Genomic DNA, 27,938 nt, shown 5'->3' on the forward strand with positions numbered 1-27,938 from the left:
CAGAAGATGAGGAAGGAAGCAAAGACTGCCTCTCCCCACCAGAAGACATCACTCGTAGTGTGGCACGCCGTGAACACATCTAGGCTCAGGTTTTAGAAGACTTTCCTTAGTGCAACAGAAGCACAGGTGTTTCAGTAATTAGCAAGGCTGGGGGAGGTGTTCTATCCCTTGTGTGTTTATTTTCCTGTGAGTGTTCATAATGTTTTTCCCACCTTTGTTATAAATAACTATGCAATGTTTCTGCTTTCTTGTTTGTTATACATTTAAACAAGCATTTCAAACACTTGACAACTGTTTTATTTAATCTCATCTTACCTACTAGTTGTCTTATATAACAGAGTTACCTGAGGTTGGAGAAACTGTTAAGCTTCTTTGACTATTTAAGAAGTAATTGTATATGTCTTATGTATTACCTTTGCTTTTTTTCCAGAGATTTATGGAGAATAGCAGCATAATTGCTTGCTATAATGAACTGATTCAAATAGAACATGGGGAAGTTCGCTCACAGTTCAAGTTAAGGTATGTAGCAAAATAGGATGAATACAAGGTTAACCATTCTGTAGCAAAGCTTGTCTGTCCTCAGGCTGAGGTTCACTGGTTCTTAGCGGAATCCCAGGGATTCTGAAGCTGTTGAACAAGTAACCGTAGCTGGTAAATGGCAGAGTCTAAACTGGGAGCCCATTGGTATAATGAAATAAATTGAAGGCGTTTCTTCTTTTGACAGTATTTTCCACTATTTACAGCAGTTTTAAAATTATACACTAGGAAAAGTACTGTTTAACTTCTGTACAATTAGATCGAGATTAAGAATAGCCTTTGAGGATGACTTTGTACTTGCAACATTTATAAATTCCTACTTGGATTGTTATAGATAGGGGCAAACCCGTGGGAATATTTATTATGCTAACTATGGTAATTGCTACGTATCCATGATAGCAATTTCATGAGGCCTGCTTGTGGCCTCAATATGCATGAAGTATCTTCAAGAAACTGATTTTAAGTCTCTTTACGCATGCCTAGTGCTTTAAGAACTTCTCTCTGGTGCTTACTTCTGAGATGAACAGATTCTCTCAGCGTCTCGGTGCTAGGATGCTCTGCTTCTGGGACGTCTTGGAGTATCAGAGTTGTAGCCCATGCCTGGTTTTGTTCAGGCTCTACTCCAGCACACTCTTAGGACCCTGATTTCTTCAACCTGCCCTGCTTCAGCAGAGAGAGCAGGGGAAAAGAAGAGGCTCTTCATAGCCCGCGGCCTCTGGGAGACCAGTCCCAAGTGGCTCCAGGCTATGGGATGCCAGAAGGGCTCTGGCTTCTCTCTCTGGCCCACTGAGGGGTCACAAGGCTTTCAGGCTCAGTGAAAAATAAGGATAGCATCTCATTGAAATGGTTATACTTCTTACCTTGATTACTGAATTTGCATTCAAAGAGACCAGAACCCTTTCTAAACTTAACTTTTCAGAGCCCTCCTCTGTCCCTTGGAAGAAAAATGGATTGGCATGAACCCCCAGAGGCAGGCCCTTCTGGGGTTCACCCTGCTCAGGGAAGTCAACTGTTTGGTGGATAGAGAGCTCTAAGAAATTAAGTGTGGGGATAAACAGTCCCTTTTGAGGTGGGAAAGTATTAAAAAAAGGAATCTCAAACCAGTGGAAATTCTTTGGTAAGGAAGATTGCCAAAGATTTTTGAGTGTCAGTTAAATCCCTTGGTTTCTTTGTATCCATATATTTATTACCTGCAGAGAACTTCATAGAATTTCGTAAGAAAACCGCATTGCCTTTACTATAGCAATTTATGAGTTTTAATTGTACATTAATTGTTTTTATTCCTGGGGCTCTCTTCTGTTTTTATTTAGGGTAAAAAGACTTTGTACTTTTATTTTAGATGTTTTCACAATAAATAGGATTAGGAAAAGAGATTTCATTTTGGTTTAATTCTTCAACCTTGCGTTTTCTACAACAAAAATGAACAGCAGACACCTTATTGCTTTGATAGGTAATTCCCTCATTTTATTTACTTATTTATTTTAGTATCACATTTTTTATAAAAATATGGAACGCTTCACGAATTTGCTTGTCATCCTGGCGCAGGGGCCATGCTAATCTTCTCTGTATCGTTCCAGTTTTAGTACATGTGCTGCGGAAGCAAGCACTCCTCATTTTATTTTAAATGACTACTTGAGTTTTCTTAGGCAGCATTCGATGTGATGGCACATGTAAGAGGTCAGAAGGCGCCTTGCCCATGGGGGGCGTGGCAAAGGCAGGGCTGGCCGTTTGAGATAAACATCCCCAGGCAGCACCAGGGCTAAATGAAAGGGCTTCAAATTATCTGTGCTGATGAAATCTGCTTAGAGCCAGGGCACTGAAAACTTTTCAAGGACTCGCTAGGTTCAGAACTCGGCAAGGTTCTAATTACACAACACTCTGTGAGTGCCATAACTTCTCACCCCTCAGTGATGAGCTGTTTGGGAGCGTTGGGCTCATTGAAAAGGCTCAGGTTCTTAATACAAATCAAGGTAAAGCTGATGAATGGACCTCGCCCAGGCAGCAGCGGTCCCAGGAAGGTGGGTTTGCCCAGAAGCCCAGTCCCCTCACCTTCCACATCAGCTTCAGCTTGGCTGGTTGGGACCTCCCCAAGCAACGAGCACAAGAGCAACCCCTGCAGAGGGGGAGGGAAGGCAAGAGTTCTCCATAGGAGAAGACAGAGGAGGACTAAATGGTCAGTTTCTTTTGATGCCTTTTGGCTGGTTGTACCTCAACTGTCTCCAACTTCTTTTCTGTCTTTTGGAGGAGTATGGTGTGTGTGTGTGTGTGTGGTTTGACTCTCCCTGGGTGTATGATATCTGGGCCCAGCGGATGGGGGTGGACAGTGACCCTCCATGGTCTTCCCTGCTCCCTGGGGAATTAAAGGATGTCTAAAGCATCTACCTGCACCCCCGAGGTTGGCAGGCAACTTTGTCACTTGCTGCAGATGGGGAAAATGAGGCTCTTTGTTATACAATGCCAGAATAATTATAGTCTAATTATATAATACTTTTCCCTGCAATTCCACCCCCAGCTGCGGCTAAATATGTGACATTACTAGCATTCTGCAAGGACAGTCTGTACTGCAAGGATAATGTTGAATGTTGAAGGCAGACGCTTCTGTCCAGTCTTCATATATGGTAACCATATTTACTTAACCAAGAAAAATAGATCATGTGATCAAACATAACATACCTAATTTAAAAAAATCCATTATATAGGAATAACTTTTAAAGACAGAACAAAATCACATTTCTGTGTGCATGTGATGAATTACTTTATTGAACAGAACTCATGAAAGGGGGAATGTCTAGGGAAGTATGGGCTAACTGATGACCATTTATTGCTTATGTTCTTATGCTTCTTTATCATGAAAAGAACTATGTTAACCAAAATCAGATAAGGTTTGGCTATTTATTGAGAGTTTAAGCTGATGAGTTTACACTAATCAAGTACGAGCTGTTATTTCATCATTAGGCAGTCTGATATCTGTTACCTAGGGGTTACACCCAAATCATCATGTTTATTTTACTCCAAATCTTAAGACAGTAGCAGTCCTTCATTTTAGAATCAGTTTCTGATGGGCAAACCTTAGTATTCCGTGGAACACTACATCTCTCATTATTAACTGGTATTTATAGAGCACTATATCCTCACGTGGGCTCTGCGTGACAGCCCCGTTGTGTTGCGGAAGTAGAAACTGATCTGTGATGGATTAAAGTAACCGGCCCCTGCTGCGTCACTGCCCAGGAGCGGTGCTGGTGGATAGCAAGTCCACAGCCCCCTCCCCGCTGCTCCCGAACCCCTGCTGGGATGTGGCTTTGTGTTCAGAGTCTTCTCCCTGTACGCTACCACCTTGCCCAGTCCTACCCTTGTGTGTGTGTGTGTCTGCGGTGGGGTGTTTGTGTTTTGTTTGAGTAGATTCCGGGGTGCCTTTGTTAGGGACACAGGAGGTCATGTTAACCCAATCGCCCCAGACAACTGACAGAGGAATGCTGAGAGAGCCGGGAAGACTCTGGGCACGATCACAGCTACTCAACATGTGGGTGGCAGTGCTGGAGTAGAATCCAGGCACCCTGCTTTAAGTCGGATGCACTCTGCACCCCATCAGAGCACTATGTTCTTTGTAGACTTTTACCTGGGTCCCTGTAATATTTACTTTTTCCCTGCAGACCTTCACAGACTTTTAAGAAGATGAAGGGGAAATGGTTACATCACTAGCGCTACATGGGCTCTGGTTCCCTTGTGCTTTTTCCAATTTTCCAGCTTCTCAAACTGAAGGCTACTAAAATACAGTCGAGGTGCAGAGTTACGTGGTTTCCCAAGAACAGAAAATTAATAAAGCTAAGGTTCTTCTGCATGAAGAATATTAATAATTAATACAAGCAATTAAATTCCCAAACTTTAGGAACATGATTCAAATTGATTACCTCATTTTGCTGCAGGTTTATTTAAATAGAACCATCAACCAAATTGGTTTAAAGCCTAGATCTACACATGGCAGTCCACTAGCGTTTGTCACCGGGGCAATAATCTACTCGTCCTGCCAATATACTTTCACGTTAACTGTCAATAAGGATCTGCTTTGTCCCATTGGGCATTATACTCTCACAGGATGGTGTATAGCTTTGCAGTGAACATCTAACAGATACATTTTGGCAGTTGGAGCTAACATCTTGTATGAGGCAGCCTGTTGAACTGACAAGAACAGTCATACTCTGAAGTAGCTGTTTACATACTTAATTGAGCCACATAGGTACTTTAAGAAAATACCTGGGCAAGAGGGGAATTTATCATTTGATCAAATGTTTTAACACTTAATTATCCAGCTCCTAAAGCTAAGGAACTAGCCCACACAGATTGTGCTTTTCCACATCATACTTCTGGACGACAGGGAACGCTTTCCCGTTGTGCCGAGTTGGGTTCTGGACCCAAGTGCCTGGAGCAAACTTGGGATAAGACTAGCTCTTACTTGCCTCTTCATGAGAGGTGATGCAGTAGTGACTTTGGTAACAATTTTAAAGTCCTCTTTGAATTCTTTTTCACATTTTAAATGATCATGTTTACAAATGCAGCAATGCTAATAGGACAATATACAGTTCACATTAGGTAGACTGGAGCAATTTATTTTATTTTATTTACTTTTTTATTTAAAGTATAGTTTCTGTACAATATTATAGGTTACAATATAGTGATTTATAATTTTTAAAGGTTATACTCCATTTATATTTATTATAAAATATTGTTATACAGTATATCCTTATAGCTTATTTTATACCTAATAGTTTGTACCTCTTAATCCCTTACCCCTTATTGCCCCTCCCTCCTTCCCTCTCCCCACTGGTAACCACCAGTTTGTCCTCTATATCTGTGAGTCTGCTTTTTGGTTATATTCACTAGTTTGGGGTTTTTTTGTTTTTTTTTTTTAGATTCCACATGTAAGTGATATCATACAGTATTTGTCTTTCTCTGTCTACTTATTTCACTTAGCATAATACCCTCCAAGTCCATCCATGTTGCTGCAAACGGCAAAATTTTGTTCTTTTTTATGGCTGAATAGTATTCCATTGTATATATATATATATCACATCTTTATCCATTCATCTGTCGATGGACACCTGGTTTGCTTCCATATCTTGGCTATTGTGACCAATGCTGCTATGAATATTGGGGTATATGTATGTTTTTGAATTAGTGTGTTTGTTTTTTTCGGATGTATACCCAGGAGTGAAATTGCTGGGTCATATGGTAGTTCTATTTTTAGTTTTTTGAGAACCCTAGGCTGGAGCCATTTAAATAAGAAAACATCCCACACCCATCAGAAATATCAGTGGGGTTAGGGTTATGTTCTCCTCCACTCACCTGCATCATGATTACTTACTTTACTTACCCTCCCACACCTGTGTCTTCATCTCTGCAGCGACAGGAGCACTACCCGTCAATGGGCTAAAATCCTTCCCTTTCTGTGCAGGCTGCCTTGCTATTATTGAAAGCAGTTCTTGGTTTGATATTTCAGATACACTCATGAGAAAAGATAGGTTATAATTCACTTTTCTTCTCACCAACAGCCTTTGAAAGCTTTAGAGAACAAAAAATATTATTCTGAGATCTTACAAATAACAAGTACTATGTCTTGAATTCTTATATCATCCCAAGTATTTTGAGACACGCCTCACATAAACTGTTTTGATTCTTACAACAACCTGTAAGATGTGTTATCTTCATTTTATAGATGAGGAAACTGAGGGCCAGCAGAGAGAAAACATTGCCCAAGGTCCCATAACTGGCCAAATACCGAACCAAGTTTCACCCAGTTTCTTCTGCCCTCTCCCTTGTAAACAGTTCAAAATAGAATGGCAAAGTTAGATGCCTTATGAGAGGGAAAAATGAATAACATTATAAGAGTTCGTTTTATAAGAAGAAACATCAATCCAGTAGATTAACTTTTTTTTTGGTAATGTATAAGAAAGCCTTCACTGGGATTCTTTAAACAGCCAGTACAAATAACAAAGCTCTAGTAACTAGCCACATACTTGCTGGGTTAGATAGTAAATAACTTACTGTATTTGGAGTTGCTCTAAATTTGGAAGGTAGTTAAAATGTTGCCCAAGAAATTGAGAAATTGAAATGATTTCAAATATTCCAGATATACAAGGAAGGTCATCAAGAATAGTGCCCACCAGGAGAGCTGTAAAATGAACCAGGCAAGGGGAATTCAGCCGTATTTGCCTTTCATCAGGCTGGTGGGTGTAGCAAGTACCGTAAAGGCTTGCTTATCTAGGTCGTAAAAGTAAGAAAAGAAAAAAATATTTCTGTGTCTGTTGCAAAAGGCCAGAATACCTCAGATCTAATTTGGGCTTAATTAGATTTTTCTAATTGATGGGGATGGGACTTCTCCATGACTGCCGCTGTGAATGGAACAGAAGAATGTCATTGACATAGAACATAGGGGCCTATGAGACCATCTCCTGCATCTTTGTTCTCTTGTGTCAGTGTGAAGGTTTCATCCAGCACATACGGAGTTCATTCCACAATCCATGATGATTTTGCCAGATTACATTCTTCTCTCTGTATGATATGCATAGACATGCATGCTATTGTTTATTCATTTAGCTTGAAAGGCTAGGTTTCTTTTTTTTTCCCCAAAACATATCGAAAGGTACTTGGTTTTAATGAACCTGAGGAACTGTTTACTTTGATAAATGGACAGATGAAATGCTCATGGTTTTCCAGCAGAACTAACATCAGTCTTTTGCAACTTTCAGGGCCTGTAATTCAGTGTTTACAGCATTAGACCACTGTCATGAAGCCATAGAAATCACAAGCGATGACCACGTGATTCAGGTATGGGGACACTTTTTATCTTCAGGTGTCAAAATAAAGCCCTTCTAGTTTGCGCCATCCTTTTTCAAGCACTTTGCTGTAATTCTCACATTTCAGCACATTTTCTTTGGAGAAAGGAACATCAAAGTAGGCAAGGAAAACTGATATTCTTAAGCTAAGAATTAGATACTCAAGAAGAATAAAAATTAGTTCAGATTGGAGCCTGCGGTTTCTTTCGCAGAGATGAGGTAAACCCTTTAGACTATGCAGGAAGGCACTGTTTATACAGAAGTATGTCAGGATTGTAGAGTAACTGCTTACACACGCCTTGGGAACAAAATGTTGTGGACAGTCCTCAGTTATCTACCTACAGTTGGTATTCCAGTTATAAAGCACTCTTATATAATACTAAAGCCATCTTCCTAAGGAAATGTGTATAGCAGACAAACCTTTATTGAATTAAAGTTGTCTTACTATTTGTTGGAAGGTCAGACGTTTACACTTTAAAAATACTCTGAAATGTAGACTTTCCACTGATGGGCACTGACTTGACTGCCCTTGGTTTGCATAGTGGCACCGAGTGTGAGGTCCATTTGCTACCATCGGAAGAGACCAAAGACAGTGTCCAACACAAAGTGGCCCCATAACAGGGCCTCGCACATGCTCTCCTGTGAAACCCCCATTGCACACACAGATACCCTGCCCTCACACGGGGTCAATGACATCAGTAGCCCACCGTGCCCAGGCCCTGTCATCAACACGCTCATGAGATTATCTCATTTGCATTCAGGAACGCTATGAAAGAGACATAGGGCCTGATAATACAGAGATGGGGAAACTGAGGCCCAGGAAGGCCAAGGAACTTATCCAAGGAAAGCCTCAATAATAAATACTGGAACCAAAACATCCAGCCATGTCTTTCTGACTCCAAAGCCTTCCTACCTGGTTCCCTGTTGGGCTATATTTTTAGAATTTGTTTTTCTGGCTGTCCCATGACCTGGGTCTGAAGGCTTCCTCATGTTGCTGCCTATTACTGGCCCACCTGCCCACAGATCTGCCCTGAACCACAGTGAAATCAGACATGTTTCTGTTACAGACTGAGCACAAACCCCACAGCTCTCCCACTTCTACCTGGACTTGAACAGTCAATTCTGTTCATGAAACACGTTTGCTTTGCACTTCTCTCTCTTTTTTTTTTTAACAAGAAAAACCCAGAAATTTATTCATATGTACTTGTATACCAGGGAGATATCCAGGGAAAAGGAGATAATTCGCACCTCCCTCTTTTACGGGGAAGCCGGGTTGTGATTTTAGTGATGAGGAGAGGGGCGTCTCTGCTCTCTACCAGCCTTGTAATCTTGCATACAGTCCTTTAACAGGACTAGGGCTCGAACCCATGTCCTCTGCACTGGCAGACGGATTCTTTTTTTTACTTTTCTATTTTTTAATTTATTTTTTTAACATCTTTATTGGAGTATAATTGCTTTACAATAGTGTGTTAGTTTCTGCTATATAACAAAGTGAATCAGCTATACGTATACATATATCCCCATACCTCTTCACTCTTGCATCTCCCTCCCTCCCACCCTCCCTTTCCCACCCCTCTAGGTGGTCACAAAGCACCGAGCTGACCTGTATCCCTGTGCTATGTGGCTGCTTCCCACTAACTATTGATTTTACATTTGGTAGTGTATATATGTCCATGCCACTCTCTCACTTTGTCCCAGCTTACCCTTCCCCCTCCCTGTGTCCTCAAGTCCATTCTCTAGTAGGTCTGCGTATTTATTCTCGTCCTGCTCCTAGGGCCTTCACAACCATTTTTTTTTTCTGATTCCATATGTATGTGTTAGCATATGGTATTTGGTTTTCTCTTTCTGACTTACTTCACTCTGTATGACAGACTCAAAGTCCATCCACCTCACTACAAATAACTCAATTTCATCTCTTTTTATGGCTGAGTAATATTCCATTGTATATATGTGCCACAATTTCTTTATCCATTCATCTGTTGAAGGACACTTAGGTTGCTTCCATGTCCTGGCTATTGTAAATAGCGCTGCAATGAACATTGTGGTACATGACTCTTTTAGAATTATGGTTTTCTCACGGTATATGCCCAGTAGTGGGATTGCTAGGTCATATGGCAGTTCTATTTTGAGTTTTTTAAGGAACCTCCATACTGTTCTCCATAGTGGCTGTATCAATTTACATTCCCACCAACAGTGCAAGAGGGTTCTCTTTTCTCCACACTCTCTCCAGCATTTATTGTTTGTAGATTTTTTGATGATGGCCATTCTGACTGGTGCGAGGTGATACCTCATTGTAGTTTTGATTTGCATTTCTCTAATGATTAATGATGTTGAGCGTTCTTTCATGTGTTTGTTGGCAGTCTGTATATCTTCTTTGGAGAAATGTCTATTTAGGTCTTCTGCCCATTTTTGGATTGGGTTGTTTGTGTTTTTTGATACTGAGCTGCATGAGCTGCTTGTAAATTTTGGAGATTAATCCTTTGTCAGTTGCAGATATTTTCTCCCATCCTGAGGGTTGTCTTTTCATCTTGTTTATGGTTTTCTTTGCTCTAAAAAGCTTTTAAGTTTCATTAGGTCCCATTTTTTAATTTTTGTTTTTATTTCCACTTCTCTAGGAGGTAGGTCAAAAAGGATTTTGCTGTGATTTATGTCATAGGGTGTTCTGCCTATGTTTTCCTCTAAGAGTTTGATGGTGTCTGGCCTTACATGTACGTCTTTAATCCATTTTGAGTTTATTTTTGTGTATGGTGTTAGGGAGTTCTAATTTCATTCTTTTACATGTAGCTGTCCAGTTTTCCCAGCACCACTTAGAGAAGAGGCTGTCTTTTCTCCATTGTATATTCTTCCCTCCTTTATCAAAAATAAGGTGACCATATGTGCATGGGTTTTTTCTCTGGGCTTTCTATCCTGTTCCATTGATCTGTATTTCTGTTTCTGTGACAGTACCATACTGTCTTAATTACCGTAGCTCTGTAGTGTAGTCTGAAGTCCGGGAGCCTGATTCCTCCAGCTCCATTTTTCTTTCTCAAGATTGCTTTGGCTATTCGGGGTCTTTTGTGTTTCCATACAAATTGTGACATTTTTTATTCTAGTTCTGTGAAAAATGCCAGTGGTACTTTGATAGGAATTGCATTGAATCTGTAGATTGCTTTGGGTAGTATAGTCATTTTCACAATGTTGATTCTTCCAATCCAAGAACATGGCATATCTCTCCATCTGATTGTATTATCATTAATTTCTTTCATCAGTGTCTTATAGTTTTCTGCATACAGGGCTTTTGTCTCCTTTGGTAGGTTTATTCCAAGATATTTTATTCTTTTAGTTGCAATAGTAAATGGGAGTGTTTCCTTAATTTCTCTTTTCAGATTTTTTCATCATTAGTGTATAGGAATGCAAGAGATTTCTGTGCATTAATTTTGTACCCTGCTACATTACCAAATTCATTGATTAGCTCTAGTAGTTTTCTGGTAGCATCTTTCGGATTCTCTATATATAGTATCATGTCATCTACAAGCAGTGATAGCTTTACTTCTTCCTTTCTGATTTGGGTTCCTTTTATTTCTTTTTCTTCTCTGGTTGCTGTGGCTAACACTTCCAAAACAATGTTGAATTATAGTGGTGAGAGTGGGCAACCTTGTCTTGTTCCTGATCTTAGTGGAAATGGTTTCAGTTTTTCACCACTGAGGACAACGTTGGCTGTGGGTTTGTCATATATGAGCTTTATGATGTTGAGGTAAGTTCCCTCTATGCCTACTTTCTGGATGGTTTTTATCATAAATGGTGTTGAATTTTCTCAAAAGCTTTCGCTGCATCTGTTGAGATGATCATACGGTTTTTCTCCTTCAGTTTGTTAATATGGTGTATCACATTGATTGATTTGTGTATATTGAAGAATCCTTGCATTCCTGTGGTAAACCCCACTTGATCATGGTGTATGATCCTTTTAATGTGCTGTTGGATTCTGTTTGCTAGTATTTTGTTGAGGATTTTGCATCTGTGTTCATCAGTGATATTGGCCTATAGTTTTCTTTCTTTGTGACATCTTTGTCTGGTTTTGGTATCAGGGTGATGGCAGCCTTGTCGAATGAGTTTAGCAGTGTTCCTCCCTCTGCTATACTTTGGAAGAGTTTGAGAAGGATAGGTGTTAGCTCTTCTCTAAATGTTTGATAGAATTCACCTGTGAAGCCATCTGGTGCTGAGCTTTTGTTTGTTGGAAGATTTTTAATCTCAGTCTCAATTTCAGTGCTTGTGATTGGTCTGCTTATATTTTCTATTTCTTCCTGGTTCAGTCTCGGAAGGTTTTGCTTTCCTAAGTATTTGACAGTTTCTTCCATGTTGTCCATTTTATTGGCATATAGTTGCTTGTAGTAATCTCTTGTGGTCCTTTGTATTTCTGCAGTGTCAGTTGTTACTTCCTTTTTTATTTCTAATTCTATTGATTTGAGTCTTCTCCCATTTTTTCTTGATGAGTCTGGTTAATGGTTTATCAATTTTGTTTATTTTCTCAAAGAACCAGCTTTTAGTTTCATTGATCTTTGCTATTGCTTCCTTCATTTCTTTTTCATTTATTTCTGATCCAATCTTTATGATTTCTTTCCCTCTGCTAACTTTGGGGTTTTTTTGTTCTTCTTTCTCCAGTTGCTTTCGGTGTAAGGTTAGATTGTTTATTTGAGATGTTTCTTGTTTCATAGGGTAGGAAGTATTGCTATAAACTTCCCTCTTAGAACTGCTTTTGATGCATCCCATAGATTTTGGGTCATTGTGTTTGTGTTGTCATTTGTTTCTAGGTATTTTTTGATTTCCTCTTTGATTTCTTCAGTGACCTCTTGATTATTAAGTAGTGTATTGTTTAGCCTCGATGTGTTTGTATTTTTTACAGATATTTTCCTCTAATTGATATCTAGTCTCATTGCGTTATGGTTGGAAAAGATACTTGATATGTTTTCAATTTTCTTAAATTTACCAAGGCTTGATCTGTGACCCAAGATATGATCTATCCTGGAGAATGTTCCATGAGCACTTGAGAAAAATGTGTATTCTGTTCTTTTTAGATGGAATGTCCTATAAATGTCATTAAGTCCATCTTGTTTAATGTATCATTTAAAGCTTGTGTTTCCTTATTTATTTTCTTTTTGGGTGATCTGTCCATTGGTGAAAGTGGGGTATTAAAGTCCCCTACTATGATTGTGTTACTGTCGATTTCCCCTTTTATGGCTTTTAGCATTTGCCTTATGTATTGAGGTGCTCACCTGTTGGGTGCATAAATATTTACAATTGTTATATCTTAATCTAGGATTGATCCCTCAATCATTATGTAATGTCCTTCTTTGTCTCTTGTAATAGTCTTTGTTTTAATTTCTATTTTGTCTGTTATGAGAATTGCTACTCCAGCTTTCTTTTGATTTCCATTTGCATGGAATATCTTTTTCCATCCCCTCACTTTCAGTCTGTATGTGTCTGTATGTCTGAAGTGGGTCTCTTGTAGACAACATATATATGGGTCTTGTTTTTGTACCCATTCAGCCAGTCTGTGTCTTTTGGTTGGAGCATTTAATCCATTTACATTTAAGGTAATTATTGATATCTATGTTCCTATTACCATTTTCTTAATTGTTTTTGTTTTTGTTTTTTTATGCGGTACGCGGGCCTCTCACTGCCGCGGCCTCTCCCATTGTGGAGCACAGGTTCCAGATGGGCAGGTCCAGCGGCCACGGCTCACGGGCCCAGCCGCTCCGTGAAATGTGGGATCCCCCCAGACTGGGGCATGAACCCATGTCCCCTCCATTGGCAGGCAGACTCTCAACCACTGCGCCACCGGGGAAGTCCTGGGTTTGTTTTTGTAGGTCTTTTCCTTTCCTTGTGTTTCCTGACTAGAGAACCTCCTTTAGCATTTGCTGTAAAGCTGGTTTGGTGGTGCTGAATTCTCTTAGTTTTTGCTTGTCTCTAAACATTTTAATTTCTCTCTCGAATCTGAATGAGATCCTTGCTGGGTAGAGTAATCTTGGTTGTAAGTATTTCCCTTTCATCACTTTAAATATGTCCTGCCACTCCCTTCTGGCTTGCAGAGTTTCCACTGAAAAATCAGCTGATAACCTTATGGCGATTCCCTTGTATGTTATTTGTTGTTTTTCCCTTGCTGCTTTTAATATTTTTTCTTTGTATTTAATTTTTGATAGTTTGATTAATGTGTGTATTGCTGTGTTTCTCCTTGGATTTATCCTGTATGGGACTCTCTGCACTTCCTGGACTTGATTAACTATTTCCTTTCCCATAATAGGGAAGTTTTCAACTGTAATCTATTCAAATATTTTCTCAGTCCCTTTCTTTTTCTCTTCTTCTTCTGAGACCCCTATAATTCGAATGTTGGTGCATTTAATGTTGTCCCTGAGGTCTCTGAGGCTTTCCTCAATTCTTTTCATTCTTTTTTCTTTATTCTGTTCTGTGGTAGTTATTTCCACTGTTTTATCCTCTAGGTCACTTATCCGTTCTTCTGCCCTGGTTATTCTGCTATTTATTCCTTTTAGAGAATTTTTAATTTCATTTATTGTGTTGTTCATCATTGTTTGTTTGCTCTTTAGTTCTTCTAGGTCCTTGTTAAATGTTTCTTGTATTTTCTCCATTCTATTTCCAAGATTTTGGATCACCTTTACAATCATTACTCTGAATTCTTTTTCAGGTAGACTGCCTATTTCTTCTTCATTTGTTTGATCTGGTAGGTTTTTACCTTCCTCCTTCGTCTGCTGTGTTTTTCTCTGTCTTCTCATTTTGCTTAATTTACTGTGTTTGGGGTCTCCATTTTGCAGGCTGTAGGTTTGTAGTTCCTGTTGTTTTTGGTGTCTGCCCCCAGTGGGTGAGGTTTTTTCAGTGGGTTCTGTAGGCGTCCTGGTGGAAGGAGCTAGTGCCTGTGTTCTGATGGACGAGGCTGGATCTTGTCTTTCTGGTGGGCAGGTCCACGTCCAGTGGTGTGTTTTGGAGTGTCTGTGACCTTATTATGACTTTAGACAGCCTTTCTGCTAGTGGGTGGGGTAGTTTTCCTGTCCTGCTAATTGTTTGGCATAGGGTGTCCAGCACTGTAGCTTGCTGGTTGTTGAGTGGATCTGGGTCTTAGCATTGACATGGAGATCTCTGGGAGATTTTCTCCATTTAATATTAAGTCGAGCTGGTAAGCCTCTGGTGGACCTGAACTCGGCTCTCCCACCTTCGAGGCACAGGCCTGACACCCGGCTGGAGCACCAAGACCCTGTCATCCAGACGGCTCAGAATAAAAGGGATAAATAAATAAATAAATAGATTAATTAATTAAATAAAGTTATTAAAATAATTATTAAAAATAGAAAAGAATTTAAAAGTAAAAAAAAAAAAGAAGAAGTAACGAAGAGCACAGCCAAACCAAAAAAACAAATTCACCAATGGTAACAAGTGCTAAAAATTATACTAAAAAAAAAAAGAAAAAACGGACAGAGAGAACCCTAAGTCAAATGGTAAAAGCAAAGCTATACAGACAAAATCACACACAGAAACATACACATACACACTCATAAAAAGAGCAAAAGGAGAAAAACGTATATATCGTTTCTCCCAAAGAAAGGAGGAACTCACATAAACAAGCTAATCTTACACCTAAAGCAATTGGAGAAAGAGGAAGAAAAAACACAAAGTTAGCAGAAGGAAAGAAATCATAAAGATCAAATCAGAAATAAATGAAAAAGAAGATGGCAGAGTAGAAGGGCGTGCTCTCACTCCAACTCGTGAGAACACCAGAATCACAACCAGCTGCTGGACAGTCATCGACAGGAAGACACTGGAACTCACCAAAAAAGACACCGCACGTCCAAGGACAGAGGAGAAGCCACAATGAGACAGTAGGAGGGGCGCAATCACAGTAAAATCAAATCCAATAACTGCTGGGTGGGTGACTCACAGACTGGAGAACGCTTATACCACAGAAGTCCACCCACTGGAGTGAAGGTTCTGAGCCCCACGTCAGGCTTCCCAACCTGGGGGTCCGGCAACGAGAGGAGGAATTCCTAGAGAATCAGACTTTGAAGCCTAGTAGGAATTGATTGCAGGACTTCGACAGGACTGGGGGAAACAGAGACTCCACGCTTGGAGGGCACACACAAAGTAGTGTGCACATCGGGAACGAGCAGTGACACCAGGGGAGACCGAAGCAGACCTACCTGCTAGTGTTGGAGGGTCTCCTGAAGAGGCAGGGGAGGGGGGGCTGTGGCTCACCCTGGGGACAAGGACACTGGCAGCAGAAGTTCTGGGAAGTACTCCTTGGCGAGAGCCCTCCCAGAGTCTGTCATTAGCCCCACCAAAGAGCCCAGGTAGGTGCCAGTATTGGGTTGCCTCAGGCCAAACAACCAACAGGGAGGGAACCCAGCCCCACCCATCAACAGTCAAGTGGATTAAAGTTTTACTGAGCTCTGCCCACCAGAGCAACAGTCTGCTCTGCCCACCACCAGTCCCTCCGATCAGGAAACTTACACAAGCCTCTTAGAGAACCTCATCCACCAGAGGGAAGACAGCAGAAGCAAAAAGAACTACAATCCTGCAGCCTGTGGAACAAAAGCCACATTCACAGAAAGATAGACAAGATGAAAAGGCAGAGGGCTATGTACCAGATGAAGGAACAAGATAAAGCCCCAGGAAAACAACTAAATGAAGTGGAGATAGGCAACCTTCCAGAAAAAGAATTCAGAATAATGATAGTGAAGATGATCCAGGACCTCGAAAAAACAATGGAGGCAAAGATCAAGAAGATGCAAGAAATGTCTAAGAAAGACCTACAAGAATTAAAGAACAAACAAACAGAGATAAACAATACAATAACTGAAATGAAAAATACACTAGAAGGAATCAGTAGAATAACTGAGGCAAAAGAACGGATAAGTGACCTGGAAGACAGAATGGTGGAATTCACTGCTGCAGAAGAGAATAAAGAAAAAAGAATGAAAAGAAATGAAGACAGCCTAAGAGACCTCTGGGACAACATTAAATGCAACAACATTCACGTTATAGGGGTCCCAGAAGGAGACAAGAGAGAGAAAGGACCCAAGAAAATATTTGGAGAGATTATAGTCAAAAACTTCCCTAACATGGGAAAGGAAATAGCCACCCAAGTCCATGAAGCGGAGAGAGTCCCATACAGGATAAACCCAAGGAGCAACACACCAAGACACATAGTAATCAAACTGGCAAAAATTAAAGACAAAGAAATATTATTGAAAGCAGCAAGGGAAAAATGACAACATACAAGGGAACTCCCATAAGGTTAACAGCTGATTTCTCAGCAGAAACTCTATAAGCCAGAAGGGAGTGGCATGATATACTTAAAGTGATGAAAGGGAAGAACCTACAACCAAGATTACTCTACCAGGCAAGGATCTCATTCAGATTCAATGGAGAAATCAAAAGCTTTACAGATAAGCAAAAGCTAAGAGAATTCAGCACCATGAAACCAGCTCTACAGCAAATGCTAAAGGAACTTCTCTAAGTGGGAAACACAAGAGAAGAAGAGGACCTACAAAAACAAACCCAAAACAATTAAGACAATGGTCACAGGAACATACATATTGATAATTACCTTAAACGTGAATGGCTTAAATCCTCCAACCAAAAGACACATGCTTGCTGAATGGATACAAAAACAAGACCCATCTATATACTGTCTACAAGAGACCCACTTCAGAACTAGGGACACATACAGACTGAAAGTGAGGGGATGGGAAAAGATATTCCATGCAAATGGAAACCAAAAGAAAGCTGGAGTAGCTATACTCATATCAGATAAAATAGACTTTAAAATAAAGAATGTTACAAGAGACAAGGAAGGACACTACATAATGATCAAGGGATCAATCCAAGAAGAAGATATAACAATTATAAATATATATGCACCCAACATAGTAGCACCTCAATACATAAGGCAACTGCTAACAGTTATAAAGGAGGAAATCGACAGTGACACAATAATAGTGGGGGACTTTAACACCTGACTAACACCAATGGACTGATCATCCAAAATGAAAATAAATAAGGAAACACAAGCTTTAAATGACAGAATAGATTTAATTGGTATTTATAGGACATTCCATCCAAAAACAGCAGATTGCACTTTCTTCTCAAGTGCGCAGAGAACATTCTCCAGAACAGATCACATCTTGGGTCACAAATCAAGCCTCAGTAAATTTAAGAAAATTGAAATCATATCAAGCATCTTTCCTGACCACAACGCTGTGAGATTAGAAATGAATTACAGGGGAAAAAAACGTAAAAAACAGAAACACATGGAGGCTAAACAATACGTTACTAAATAACCAAGAGATCACTGAGGAAATCAAAGAGGAAATCAAAAAATACCTAGAAACAAATGACAGTGAAAACACGACGATCCAAAACCTATGGAATGCAGCAAAAGCGGTTCTAAGAGGGAAGTTTATAGCTATATAAGCCTACCTCAAGAAACAAGAAAAATCTCAAACAATCTAACCTGACACCTAAAGGAACTAGAGAAAGAAGAACAAACGAAACCCAAAGTTAGCAGGAGGAAAGAAATCATAAAGATCAGAGCAGAAATAAATGAAATAGAAACAAAGAAAACAATAGCAAAGATCAATAAAACCAAAAGCTGGTTCTTTGAGAAGATAAACAAAATTGATAAACCATTAGCCAGACTCATCAAGAAAATGAGGGAGAGGACTCAAATCAATAAAATTAGAAATGAAAAAGGAAAAGTTACAACAGACACCGCAGAAATACAAAGCATCCTAAGAGAGTAGTACAAGCAAATCTATGCCAATAGAATGGACAAGCTGTAATAAATGGACAAATTCTTAGAAAGGTGTAACCTTCCAAGGCTGAACCAGGAAGAAATAGAAAATATGAACAGAGCAATCACAAGTAATGAAATTGAAACTGTGATTAAAAATCTTCCAGCAAACAAAAGTCCAGGACCAGATGGCTTCACAGGAGGATTCTATCAAACAAGTAGAGAAGAGCTAACACCCATCCTTCTCAAACTCTTCCAAAAAATTGCAGAGGAAGAAGCACTCCCAAACTCATTCTAAGAGGCCACCATCACCATGATACCCAAAGCAGACAAAGATACTATAAAAAAAGAAAATTGCAGACCAATATCACTGATGAATATAGATGCAAAAATCCTCAACCAAATACTGGCAAACAGAATCCAACAGCACATTAAAAGGATCATACACCATGAGCAAGTGGGATTTATCCCAGGTATGCAAGGATTCTTCAATATACGCAAGTGAATCAATGTGATAAACCCTGTTAACAAATTGAATAAAAACCATATGATCATCTCAATAGATGCAGAAAAGCCTTTTGAGAAAATTCAACACCAATTTATGATAAAAACTCTCCAGAAAGTGGGCATAGAGGGAACCTACCTCAACATAATAAAGGCCATATATGACAAACCAACAGCAAACATCATTCTCAATGGTGAAAGACTGAAAGCATTTCCCCTGAGATCAGGAACAAGACAAGGATGTCCACTCTCACCACTGTTATTTCAACATAGTTTTGGAAGTCCTAGCCATGGCAGTCAGAGAAGAAAAAGAAATAAAAGGAATACAAATTGGAAAAGAAGAAGTAAAACTGTCACTGTTTGCAGATGACATGATGCTCTACGTAGAGAATCCTAAAAATGCCACCAGAAAACTACTAGAGCTACTCAATGAATTTGGTAGAGTTGCAGGATACAAAATTAATGCACAGAAATCTCTTGCATTCCTATACACTAATGATGAAAAATCTGAAAGAGAAATTAAGAAAACACTCCCTTTTACCATTGCAACAAAAAGAATACAATACATAGGAATAAACCTACCTAGGGAGACAAAAGACCTGCATGCAGAAAACTATAAGACACTGATGAAAGAAATTAAAGATGATACCAAGAGATGGAGAGATATACCATGTTCTTGGATTGGAAGAATCAATATTGTGAAAATGACTATACTACCCAAAGCAATCTATAGATTCAATGCAATCCCTATCAAATTACCAATGGCATTTTTTATGGAATTAGAACAAAAAGCCTTAAAATTTGTATGGAGACACAGAAGACCCCGAATAGCCAAAACAGTCTTGAGGGAAAAAAACGGAGCTGGAGGAATCAGATTCCCTGACTTCAGACTATACTACAGAGCTGTAGTAATCAAGACAATATGGTACTGGCACAAAAACAGAAACATAGCTCAATGGAGCAAGATAGAAAGCCCAGAGATAAACCCACGCACCTATGGTCAACTAATGTATGAGAAAGGAGGCAAGGGTATACAATGGATAAAAGACAGTCTCTTCCATAAGTGGTGCTGGGAAAACTGGACAGCTACATGTAAAAGAATGCAATTAGAACACTCCATAACACCATACACAAAAATAAACTCAAAATGGATTCGAGACCTAAATGAAAGACTGGACACTACAAAACTCTTAGAGGAAAACATAGGCAGAATACTCTTTGACATGAATCACAGCAAGATCTTTCTTGATCCACCTCCTAGAGTAATGGAAATAAAAACAAAAATAAATAAATGGGATCTAATGAAACTTAAAAGCCTCAGCTCCCTGCCCCCGCCCACCCCAGTGGCTGAGCAGACAAGCCTCTTGGGCTGGTGAGTGCTGGTCGGCACCGATCCTCTGTGCGGGAATCTCTCAGCTTTGCCCTCTGCACCCCTGTTGCTGTGCTCCCCTCTGTGGCTCCGAAGCTTCCCCCTGCCGCCACTCCCCGTCTCCACCAGTGAAAGGGCTTCCTAGTGTGTGGAAACCTTTCCTTCACAGCTTCCTCCCACTGGTGCAGGTCCCGTCCCTATTCTTTTTTCTCTGTTTTTTCTTTTTTCTTTTGCCCTACCCAGGTACGTGGGGAGTTTCTTGCCTTTTTGGAGGTCTAAGGTCTTCAACCAGTGTTCAGTAGGTGTTCTGTAGGAGTTGTTGCACGTGTAGATATTTCTGATGTATTTATGGGGAGGAAGGTGATCTCCACGTCTTACTCTTCTGCCATCTTGATGGTCTCCCGGCAGGTGGATTCTTAACCACTGTGCCACCAGGGAAGTCCCAGTACTAAACATTTTATACATACTCATTTATTTGTTAAAACAATTCTATGAACCAGGTACTACTGTCGTAGCCATTTTACACATGAGGAAATTGAGGACCAGGGAAGGTAAGCAACCTGCCCACAAGTCATGTAGCTAGTAATGGGCAGAGCCAGGATTTGAACTTAGGTGCCTTGGCTCCATAATCCATGTCCTAGAGTATCTGCTGCATTGTGAGGTCACCTGGCATGAAAGTAGAGCTATGATTTCTACCCATATTTGCAACCTAGTAGCAAAAGCAGAATAAACACATGTGAAAATGTATGAGAATTTAGCCAACAAATAAGGGAAATAATATATTCTCAAATTATCCATTCCTCAGATATTTACTAAACAGTTCTGCAGATCCAAAGATAAATCCAAAGTAGCCTTTGCCCTTGAGGATTTTCATGTCTCGTGGGGGAGAGAGAGAGAGAAAAATATAGATTCAGTGTAATAAGTCACCAGAAGCCTGCACAGGACAGAGTGGGAGTTGTAGGAGTGGCACAAACTCAGACTGGGCAGGGGCTCAAGGACAGCTTGCTGGAGGAGGGGAGGGAAAAATTGGAGTTGACGTGACCAGGAGATGGGGAAGGGCTTTCTAAGCAGAGAGCAACTGGGCAGATGCCCACACGTGGGAGACAAGCATGCACTGCTCAGCTACACGCAGGGCTGGGCCAGGGCACTGTGGGGCTGAACTGGTGAGCAGGGGTCCTGCTGCCCAGCCCAGGGAGGACAGTGACCACCACGTGAAGTGGTAGGAGATCAGTGAAGACAGTGTCACCGCCTCCTCCTCTTCAGCGACCTTCATAATGCCTGGTGCCAAGGGCCCCAGAGCAACTTCCCGACTCGTCCACTTCCCAGGGGTAATTGTACTAGCAGAAGCTGTGTTCGCCAGAGAGTAGCTCCCCAGATGTCCCTGCATCCCTCAGTCCCTCACTGCTGTCATCCCCGTGGAGGGCAAGAGTGATTACAGTTTGCAGGACTGTTTCTGAAACATCAGATGGATATCAATTATGCCCAAAGGAATCTGTGACCCAGATAACAGTGCGCTCATGTTTTCCCCACATTCTTCGTCGCTTGTCCCCTCCACTCAGCGGCTCATCTGGTGACTCTGTTCTTTGAGAAGAAATTGGAGGGTGGGGATAGCAGCCAAGAACCAGCCAAGGTGATAGCTCTAAATTCCAGGGCCCTGGGCAGAATTTTGGAAAGAAACTTCTGAGTCTGCTGGTCCCAGCATGTACCAAGCTGGGGGGCGGGGGGGGGGGAGGTTTTTGCGGTACACGGGCCTCTCACTGTTGTGCTCTCTCCCGTTGCGGAGCACAGGCTCCGGACGTGCAGGCTCAGCGGCCATGGCCCGCGGGCCCAGCCGCTCTGCAGCATGTGGGATCTTCCCGGACCGGGGCATGAACCCATGTCCCCTGCATCGGCAGGCGGACTCTCAACCACTGCGCCACCAGGGAAGCCGCTGCCCAAGGCTTTTAACTTAATTTATTCTTCAGTTAGACCAGAAGCGGCCCCAAGCTAGAGCATTGGTTAATAGACAGTGGCAATTATCTATTAATAATATCTAGATGCGAGAGATCGAATTGCTTCTTTGTAGAGAGGTGACTAATAGAAGCCACAATCTGTTGAATGGAGTTCTAGTTAATTTTTATTTGTTCTTTTTTTCTGAGTCTTTTCTTATTTCATGGGTGGTAGGTGATGAATAAGGCCCATTGGAGGCTGGCACTAGCAGATAAAAGCTTCTTGCTCTTTTTCTGCTGAAGAATGTCTTCCGATTTCCCAGAGGGCCTGGGGTGCTGGGATGGCAGTTGAATGAACGCATTGCTGCTCAGGAGGGAAGCACCTATTCCGGGGGCATTTGGGGCTGGGGGGTTGGGTCAGCACCCCCATTGGAGAGCGCTCGCCCAGGGCACGTTTCCTCTGTGTCCCAACAAGCGTTCCTGCGAGGCACACAGCACCCTGCCCTGACCTTTAACCGCTTCCCGTTCACAGTATGTCAACCCAGCCTTCGAAAGGATGATGGGCTACCACAAAGGTGAGCTCCTGGGGAAAGAACTCGCCGAGCTGCCCAAAAGTGACAAGAACCGGGCGGACCTTCTTGACACCATCAACACCTGCATCAAGAAGGGCAAGGTAAAAAAAAAAAAAAAAAAAAAATAGAGAAGGGCAAGTTGGGTGAAACCAAAGGAGTCCACAAACCCTTCCCCAATGCATTTTTTCTTCTGTGAGTTTTTAATGTCACGTCTTTAACGTTGGCTTCTTTAATAACGTTGCAATTAAGTGAAAAATCCTTTATGTTTGCAAGATGAGTTAACTTTTGAGTTAATTTTGGATAGCAAGCGAACCTGGTGCTTATCCTGATGGTATAGAATCTGGTGATCTTGTGTAAGGAAATTTCTTCCTTCACATGGATGAATCTCACCTGTCATGGCTGGAATTTCATACCTATCTCTGAGAAGAGCTGTTCTATATTTTTTAGTTTATCCAGTGTTTTGGGGACCAAGAGCATTTAATATCAGTATTTACATGTCTTACAGGCCCAGTTTTCAGTCAGTTTTCCTTTTTCTGCTCTCTTTACCCATCACAGTTCAGTTTGTCCAGCGACCTCCACTGCATCCCAGCAGATGAAGGCAGTGGTGCAGGTGCAGTGGGCATCTCTCCACAAGCCTTCCTTTCCAGAGGAGCATTGCTCTCATAGCTGGAACTGCCTTTCTTTTAATCATTCAGATGCTTTCTCTGATGTGAAGTAGTTAGATAAGCATTGTATTTATTTAATGGGGAACCATTTTATAGAAATAAAATGTTTGGCTTATATATCATGGCCAAAATTAGTAAAAGAAAAGAACATTGGGGCAGTGAGACTGAAAAGGAAACAGGACATTGTCAAGTCCTCCAAAAAATCTGCCTGGAGAGTACTGCCACACATCTAGTGACCCCAACATGCATACCAGTTAGCCATCCTGTGTGAGTGTGCGGGCAGGAAAAGGCTGCAAAAAGTCTCAGGTCTAATTCAACCACTTCCTCCCAGAAATAGTGGAGGTGCCACAGGCCCCCCCTTGAGGTCACCGGGCTCTTTATCCTAGCCGGTTCCTCAGGGTCGGGCCACAGCAAGTCTTCACACTCCCCTTCACACTCCCCATCCATGGAAACTGCCAGGAGCCAGATTAAGCCCAGAGAAGGCTTGGCTGGAGGCCCGATAGGATAGTAGAAGGATGATGGGCTTCAAGGAAAGTTAAGAGATAAATTTATAACCACATTTTTCACTTACTCACGTGGGCACATTAGTCAGCATCTCTGAGCCTCTGTTTACCTATCTGCAAATGAAGGGTGATAATATCAAGCTCACAGGTTGTTGTAAAGATCTCGAGAATGACCTGAGAAGAACCCCTTGACCTGGTGCCCCTACACCCACAGGGCTGAGAGCAGCAATGGCACCCACTGCTCAAGTGTCCCAGAACCGGGAGGGGCAGCCCCTGGTGGTGGGCTCATTGCTCTGGTGGGCTCTGTGCACTGTGACGATGAGCCTTACGTAGTCACCGTCACGGTGGGTGCAACTATGGAGCGGTATTTTGTGGAATGTAACAAAAGCATGTGGGAACTTCATGGCTGAACTTGATGAGACCCTCTGTAGGAGCCACCGAATGCCTGGCCAGAAGGATTTTAAGAGCTCTCTTTATGTAGGAGTGGCAGGGGGTTTACTATGCCAGACGGAAATCCGGCGACAGCATCCAACAGCATGTGAAGATCACTCCAGTGATTGGCCAAGGAGGGTGAGCGCCAACTCTTAAACTCTATTGTTTTGAGGGGCCCCTGTGGGCGTTGGCTTTGTATATGGAAATGCAAGTGTGTTAGACCCACAAATACAGTAGGATTGGGTCTGTACGTAGTACCTGCTGAGGACACCTCCATGTGGCCGGCAGCAGCCCCAAAACAGCACAGGCTCTTCTTCTGCTTGTGGGCTTTATGAAGCATCACCCCGACTGTCCACTTCCGCCTGATTGTCTGTGGGTCCACTGTCCCCACGCCACAAGGAGCTCAGTTTCTAGGCCTTTCCCTGTCATCACAAAGACCACAGAACAGCAGAGCTCGCTGCCTCAGCCCCACCTGGGAGCTGAGCTTCTCTCCTTGAGGCACCGGCTCTGTGATGATTCTCTCCAGTCCTCGGGGCTTGTTCCACAAGGAAGAGAGAACCCTGGGGGTCATGGTTAGGAGAAAAAGGTGTCTGACCAGAAGCTGAGACATCTGATTCCATGTGAAACTCAGGTTACCAGAGGAGCCTGTTCATTTGCAGAGAGATAAGGAAAATGCTCAATTCCATTTCCTTCTCCCAGTTACATTTTGTGAGAAGGTTTATGGAGCCAAACAGGACCCCCTAACAGTACATCACTGAGGAGCCTTTGTAAACAAGCCTGAAGGCCAACCAGCCAGCTTCATAGTACAGGTTTACAAGGGACACACGCTGTTGGGTGATGTTTTGGAAATAGAAAAGGAGCAGTTACAGTGTGAATAACCAGCAAAGAGAGCCCTGTCTGTGACTCTTATTGTGTGGTTAGAAAACGTTCTGTAGTCAGCAAAGTGTCTGTAGGTTGTTTCCACTCCAATTTTACTTATTTGTTAGTTTCAAAATTGTTCCCCCCTCCGTTCAGAATCCACTGTCTCATGTTTCCTGCCACTTTGCTTCACCCCGCATGGTGGGGCCACTGGTAGCCCTGACCAGGGGTTTTGAGCGCACAGAGAGAGGCCCCCAAATCCCTCCTGAGCGCACAGGCTTCCGTGTGGCCATTTCCACCAGCGGTCAGAGCTCTGAGGCCACGATGGCCATCACATTATTGTTTGCAACCATCATCCTTAGACCGTCTTCTCAAGCTAAGATTCACTGTGTGTGTGTGTGACCAGAATTATTAGGTAGCAAGGTGGAGGAGACCGAGTTATTGTTTGGTTATTTCTGTCAGAATGAGTTTTTCTGATTTTTCTGATTTGACAGATAAGAGCAAGAAGTTCTAGAGCACAGAGACAGTGTTATTTTTTTCCCCCAATATTTTCCCCCAGTGAGCTGTCAAAGGAAATTCTTAACTAAAAGTAGGAAAATTTTACCTCTTCCTATTTAGTGATGCTCACTACAGAATAACCAGGACTCTTCAGAGTCCTCCAGAGAAAACTGAACCAAAGAGGAAGACAGACAGAGACAGAGAGACAGAAGCAGAGACACAGAGAGAAGAGATTCATTACTATAAAATCTAACATAGTCCTCTGTAATTCTAGCTTCACTCAGTAGAAAATCTACCTTGAGCTGATCGTTGTGCAGGACTAAGGCACCTGTTGTCTTTCCCTGGTGTCCTTGTGGTAATGAGCAACACCACAGGCTGTTTTGGGATTCTGTCCATGATCTTAAAACAAGAGGGTTTTTCTGTGCCTGAAAAATGCCATCATTTATGATGACCGGGCTGTGAAAGAATGTGGAATATTAAATGTAAAAACAACAACCATGAACTTTGGTCATTGTCCAAATGAGTCTTTGCCTTCTATATAAGCTATAAAAGTATTAGTGTCAGCAGAATTAAATCCCATTTTAACTTAAAGTCTGGAGTAGCATTTCATCCTGTCACTGATGCTATCTAGGAGCCAGGCCTCAGGAGTTGGTTAGAAAATGAAGTACCCATTAGGAAAGTGTTTCTGAGCCAGCTGTGATTAAAAGGGAAGCCCAGTTTCTGAAGACATGTGTGGGCTGTGTGTGAAAAAAAAATGCATCTTTTATAGACTGTGTTTTGTCAGAATTTAAAATCTGCCCTAGAATGGACCCTGGAGTTTTACTTGAAGAAGATTCTGTTGACGTTTTCATTTGCTAATTTGTTGAATCATCTCATATCTGACTCACTAATAACTGATTATTTATGTTATTAGGAAAATTAGGCATTTTGTCTCCCTCAAGAAACTGTGTTGTACCACTGACAAAAATAAGCAGGTATGGTATTCAGTTTGCTTCATTTGCTTTGTCGGCTTGACCATGCGTTCGTTACATTCTCACCACGGTTCTCTACTTGTCTTTCTCCGTATCTTACTGTAGTTGCCAATTAAGAAGCTTTATGGCAAAATTAGGCCCTTAGACAAATAGTAAAAGAAAAAATTCCCCAGCGAGCCTATACACTTTATTAGTAACGCATGTCAGTTATGATTTAGCTTGTGACTGTGCAGCTCAGGACCAATATATTTTATGAGAGCATAAAATTTTTCCTCCAAATAAAAAATGTTATAATTTGCTACCTTAATTTCTTAAGTGAAAATTATATGTGCATTTGAGCATCTCACCCCTATATATTCATGTCAAAAACAAAAATCATTTATAATTAGTACTATGATTTTTTTAAACCATTATATCATGTAGAACAATATATTTGAGTGTTTTCTGAAGTAACAGAATTTTAGTAAGTTGCTGTATTTAAAAACTTTTTTAGGTAGTTTTATCACAGAGAACAAGAAAGGTATTGATATTTTTCTCTTTTTTTCACATCCTTATTGGAGTATAATTGCTTTACAATGTTGTGTTAGTTTCTGCTGTACAACAAAGTGAATCAGCTATACATATACATATATCCCCATATCCCCTCCCTCTTGCGTCTCCCTCCCACCCTCCCTATCCCACCCCTCTAGGTGGTCACAAAGCACCGAGCTGATCTCCCTGTGCTCTGCAGCTGCTTCCCACTAGCTATCTATTTTACATTTGGTAGTGTATATATCAGTGCTACTCTCTCACTTCGTCCCAGCTTCCCCTTCCCCCTCCCCATGTCCTCAAGTCCATTCTGTACCTCTGTGTCTTTATTCCAATCCTGCCCCTAGGTTCATCAGAACCTTTTTTTTTTTTTTTTTAGATTCCATATATGTGTGTTAGCATACGGTATTTGTTTTTCTCTTTCTGACTTACTTCACTCTGTATGACAGACTCTAGGTCCATCCACCTCAACACAAATAATTCAATTTCATTTCTTTTTAAGGCTGAATAATATTTCATTGTATATATGTGCCACATCTCCTTTATCCATTCATCTGTCGATGGACACTTAGGTTGCTTCCATGTCCTGGCTATTGTAAATAGTGCCTCAGTGAACATTGTGGTACATGACTCTTTGAATTACGGTTTTCTCGGGGTATATGCCCAGTAGTGGGATTGCTGGGTCACATGGTAGTTCTATTTGTAGTTTTTTAAGGAACCTCCATACTGTTCTCCATAGTGGCTGTATCAATTTACATTCCCACCAACAGTGCAAGAGGGTTCCCTTTTCTCCACACCCTCTCCAGCATTTATTGTTTGTAGATTTTTTGATGATGTCCATTCTGACTGGTGTGAGGTGATACCTCATTGTAGTTTTGATTTACATTTCTCTAATGATTAGTGATGTTGAGCATCCTTTCATGTGTTTGTTGGCAATCTGTATATCTTCTTTGGAGAAATGTCTGTTTA

At 41.3% G+C, this 27,938-nt stretch overlaps 1 protein-coding gene and 1 non-coding gene across 2 annotated transcripts in view; one reads left to right on the plus strand and one right to left on the minus strand.

Annotated features, from left to right (window-relative positions):
* PDE8B (phosphodiesterase 8B) overlaps positions 1-27,938 on the plus strand; it is a 149,175-nt gene that overhangs the window by 27,913 nt on the left and 93,324 nt on the right. Inside the window, exons 5-9 of the mRNA XM_089909039.1 lie at positions 431-519; positions 7,281-7,359; positions 22,475-22,615; positions 24,164-24,252; positions 26,384-26,444. Coding sequence (XP_089765165.1) covers positions 431-519; positions 7,281-7,359; positions 22,475-22,615; positions 24,164-24,252; positions 26,384-26,444 — 459 coding nt within the window. The remainder of the gene's footprint in view (positions 1-430; positions 520-7,280; positions 7,360-22,474; positions 22,616-24,163; positions 24,253-26,383; positions 26,445-27,938) is intronic.
* Positions 2,038-2,144, minus strand: LOC115801652 (U6 spliceosomal RNA). The gene has a single exon (XR_004021967.1). It is a non-coding gene; the product is annotated as a U6 spliceosomal RNA (small nuclear RNA).

This window comes from Delphinapterus leucas, chromosome 3 (genome assembly GCF_059928025.1).
Source record: "Delphinapterus leucas isolate spDelLeu-1000000601 "Yukka" chromosome 3, BTC_Dleu_Yukka2, whole genome shotgun sequence".
NCBI classification, from domain to species: Eukaryota; Metazoa; Chordata; class Mammalia; order Artiodactyla; family Monodontidae; genus Delphinapterus; species Delphinapterus leucas.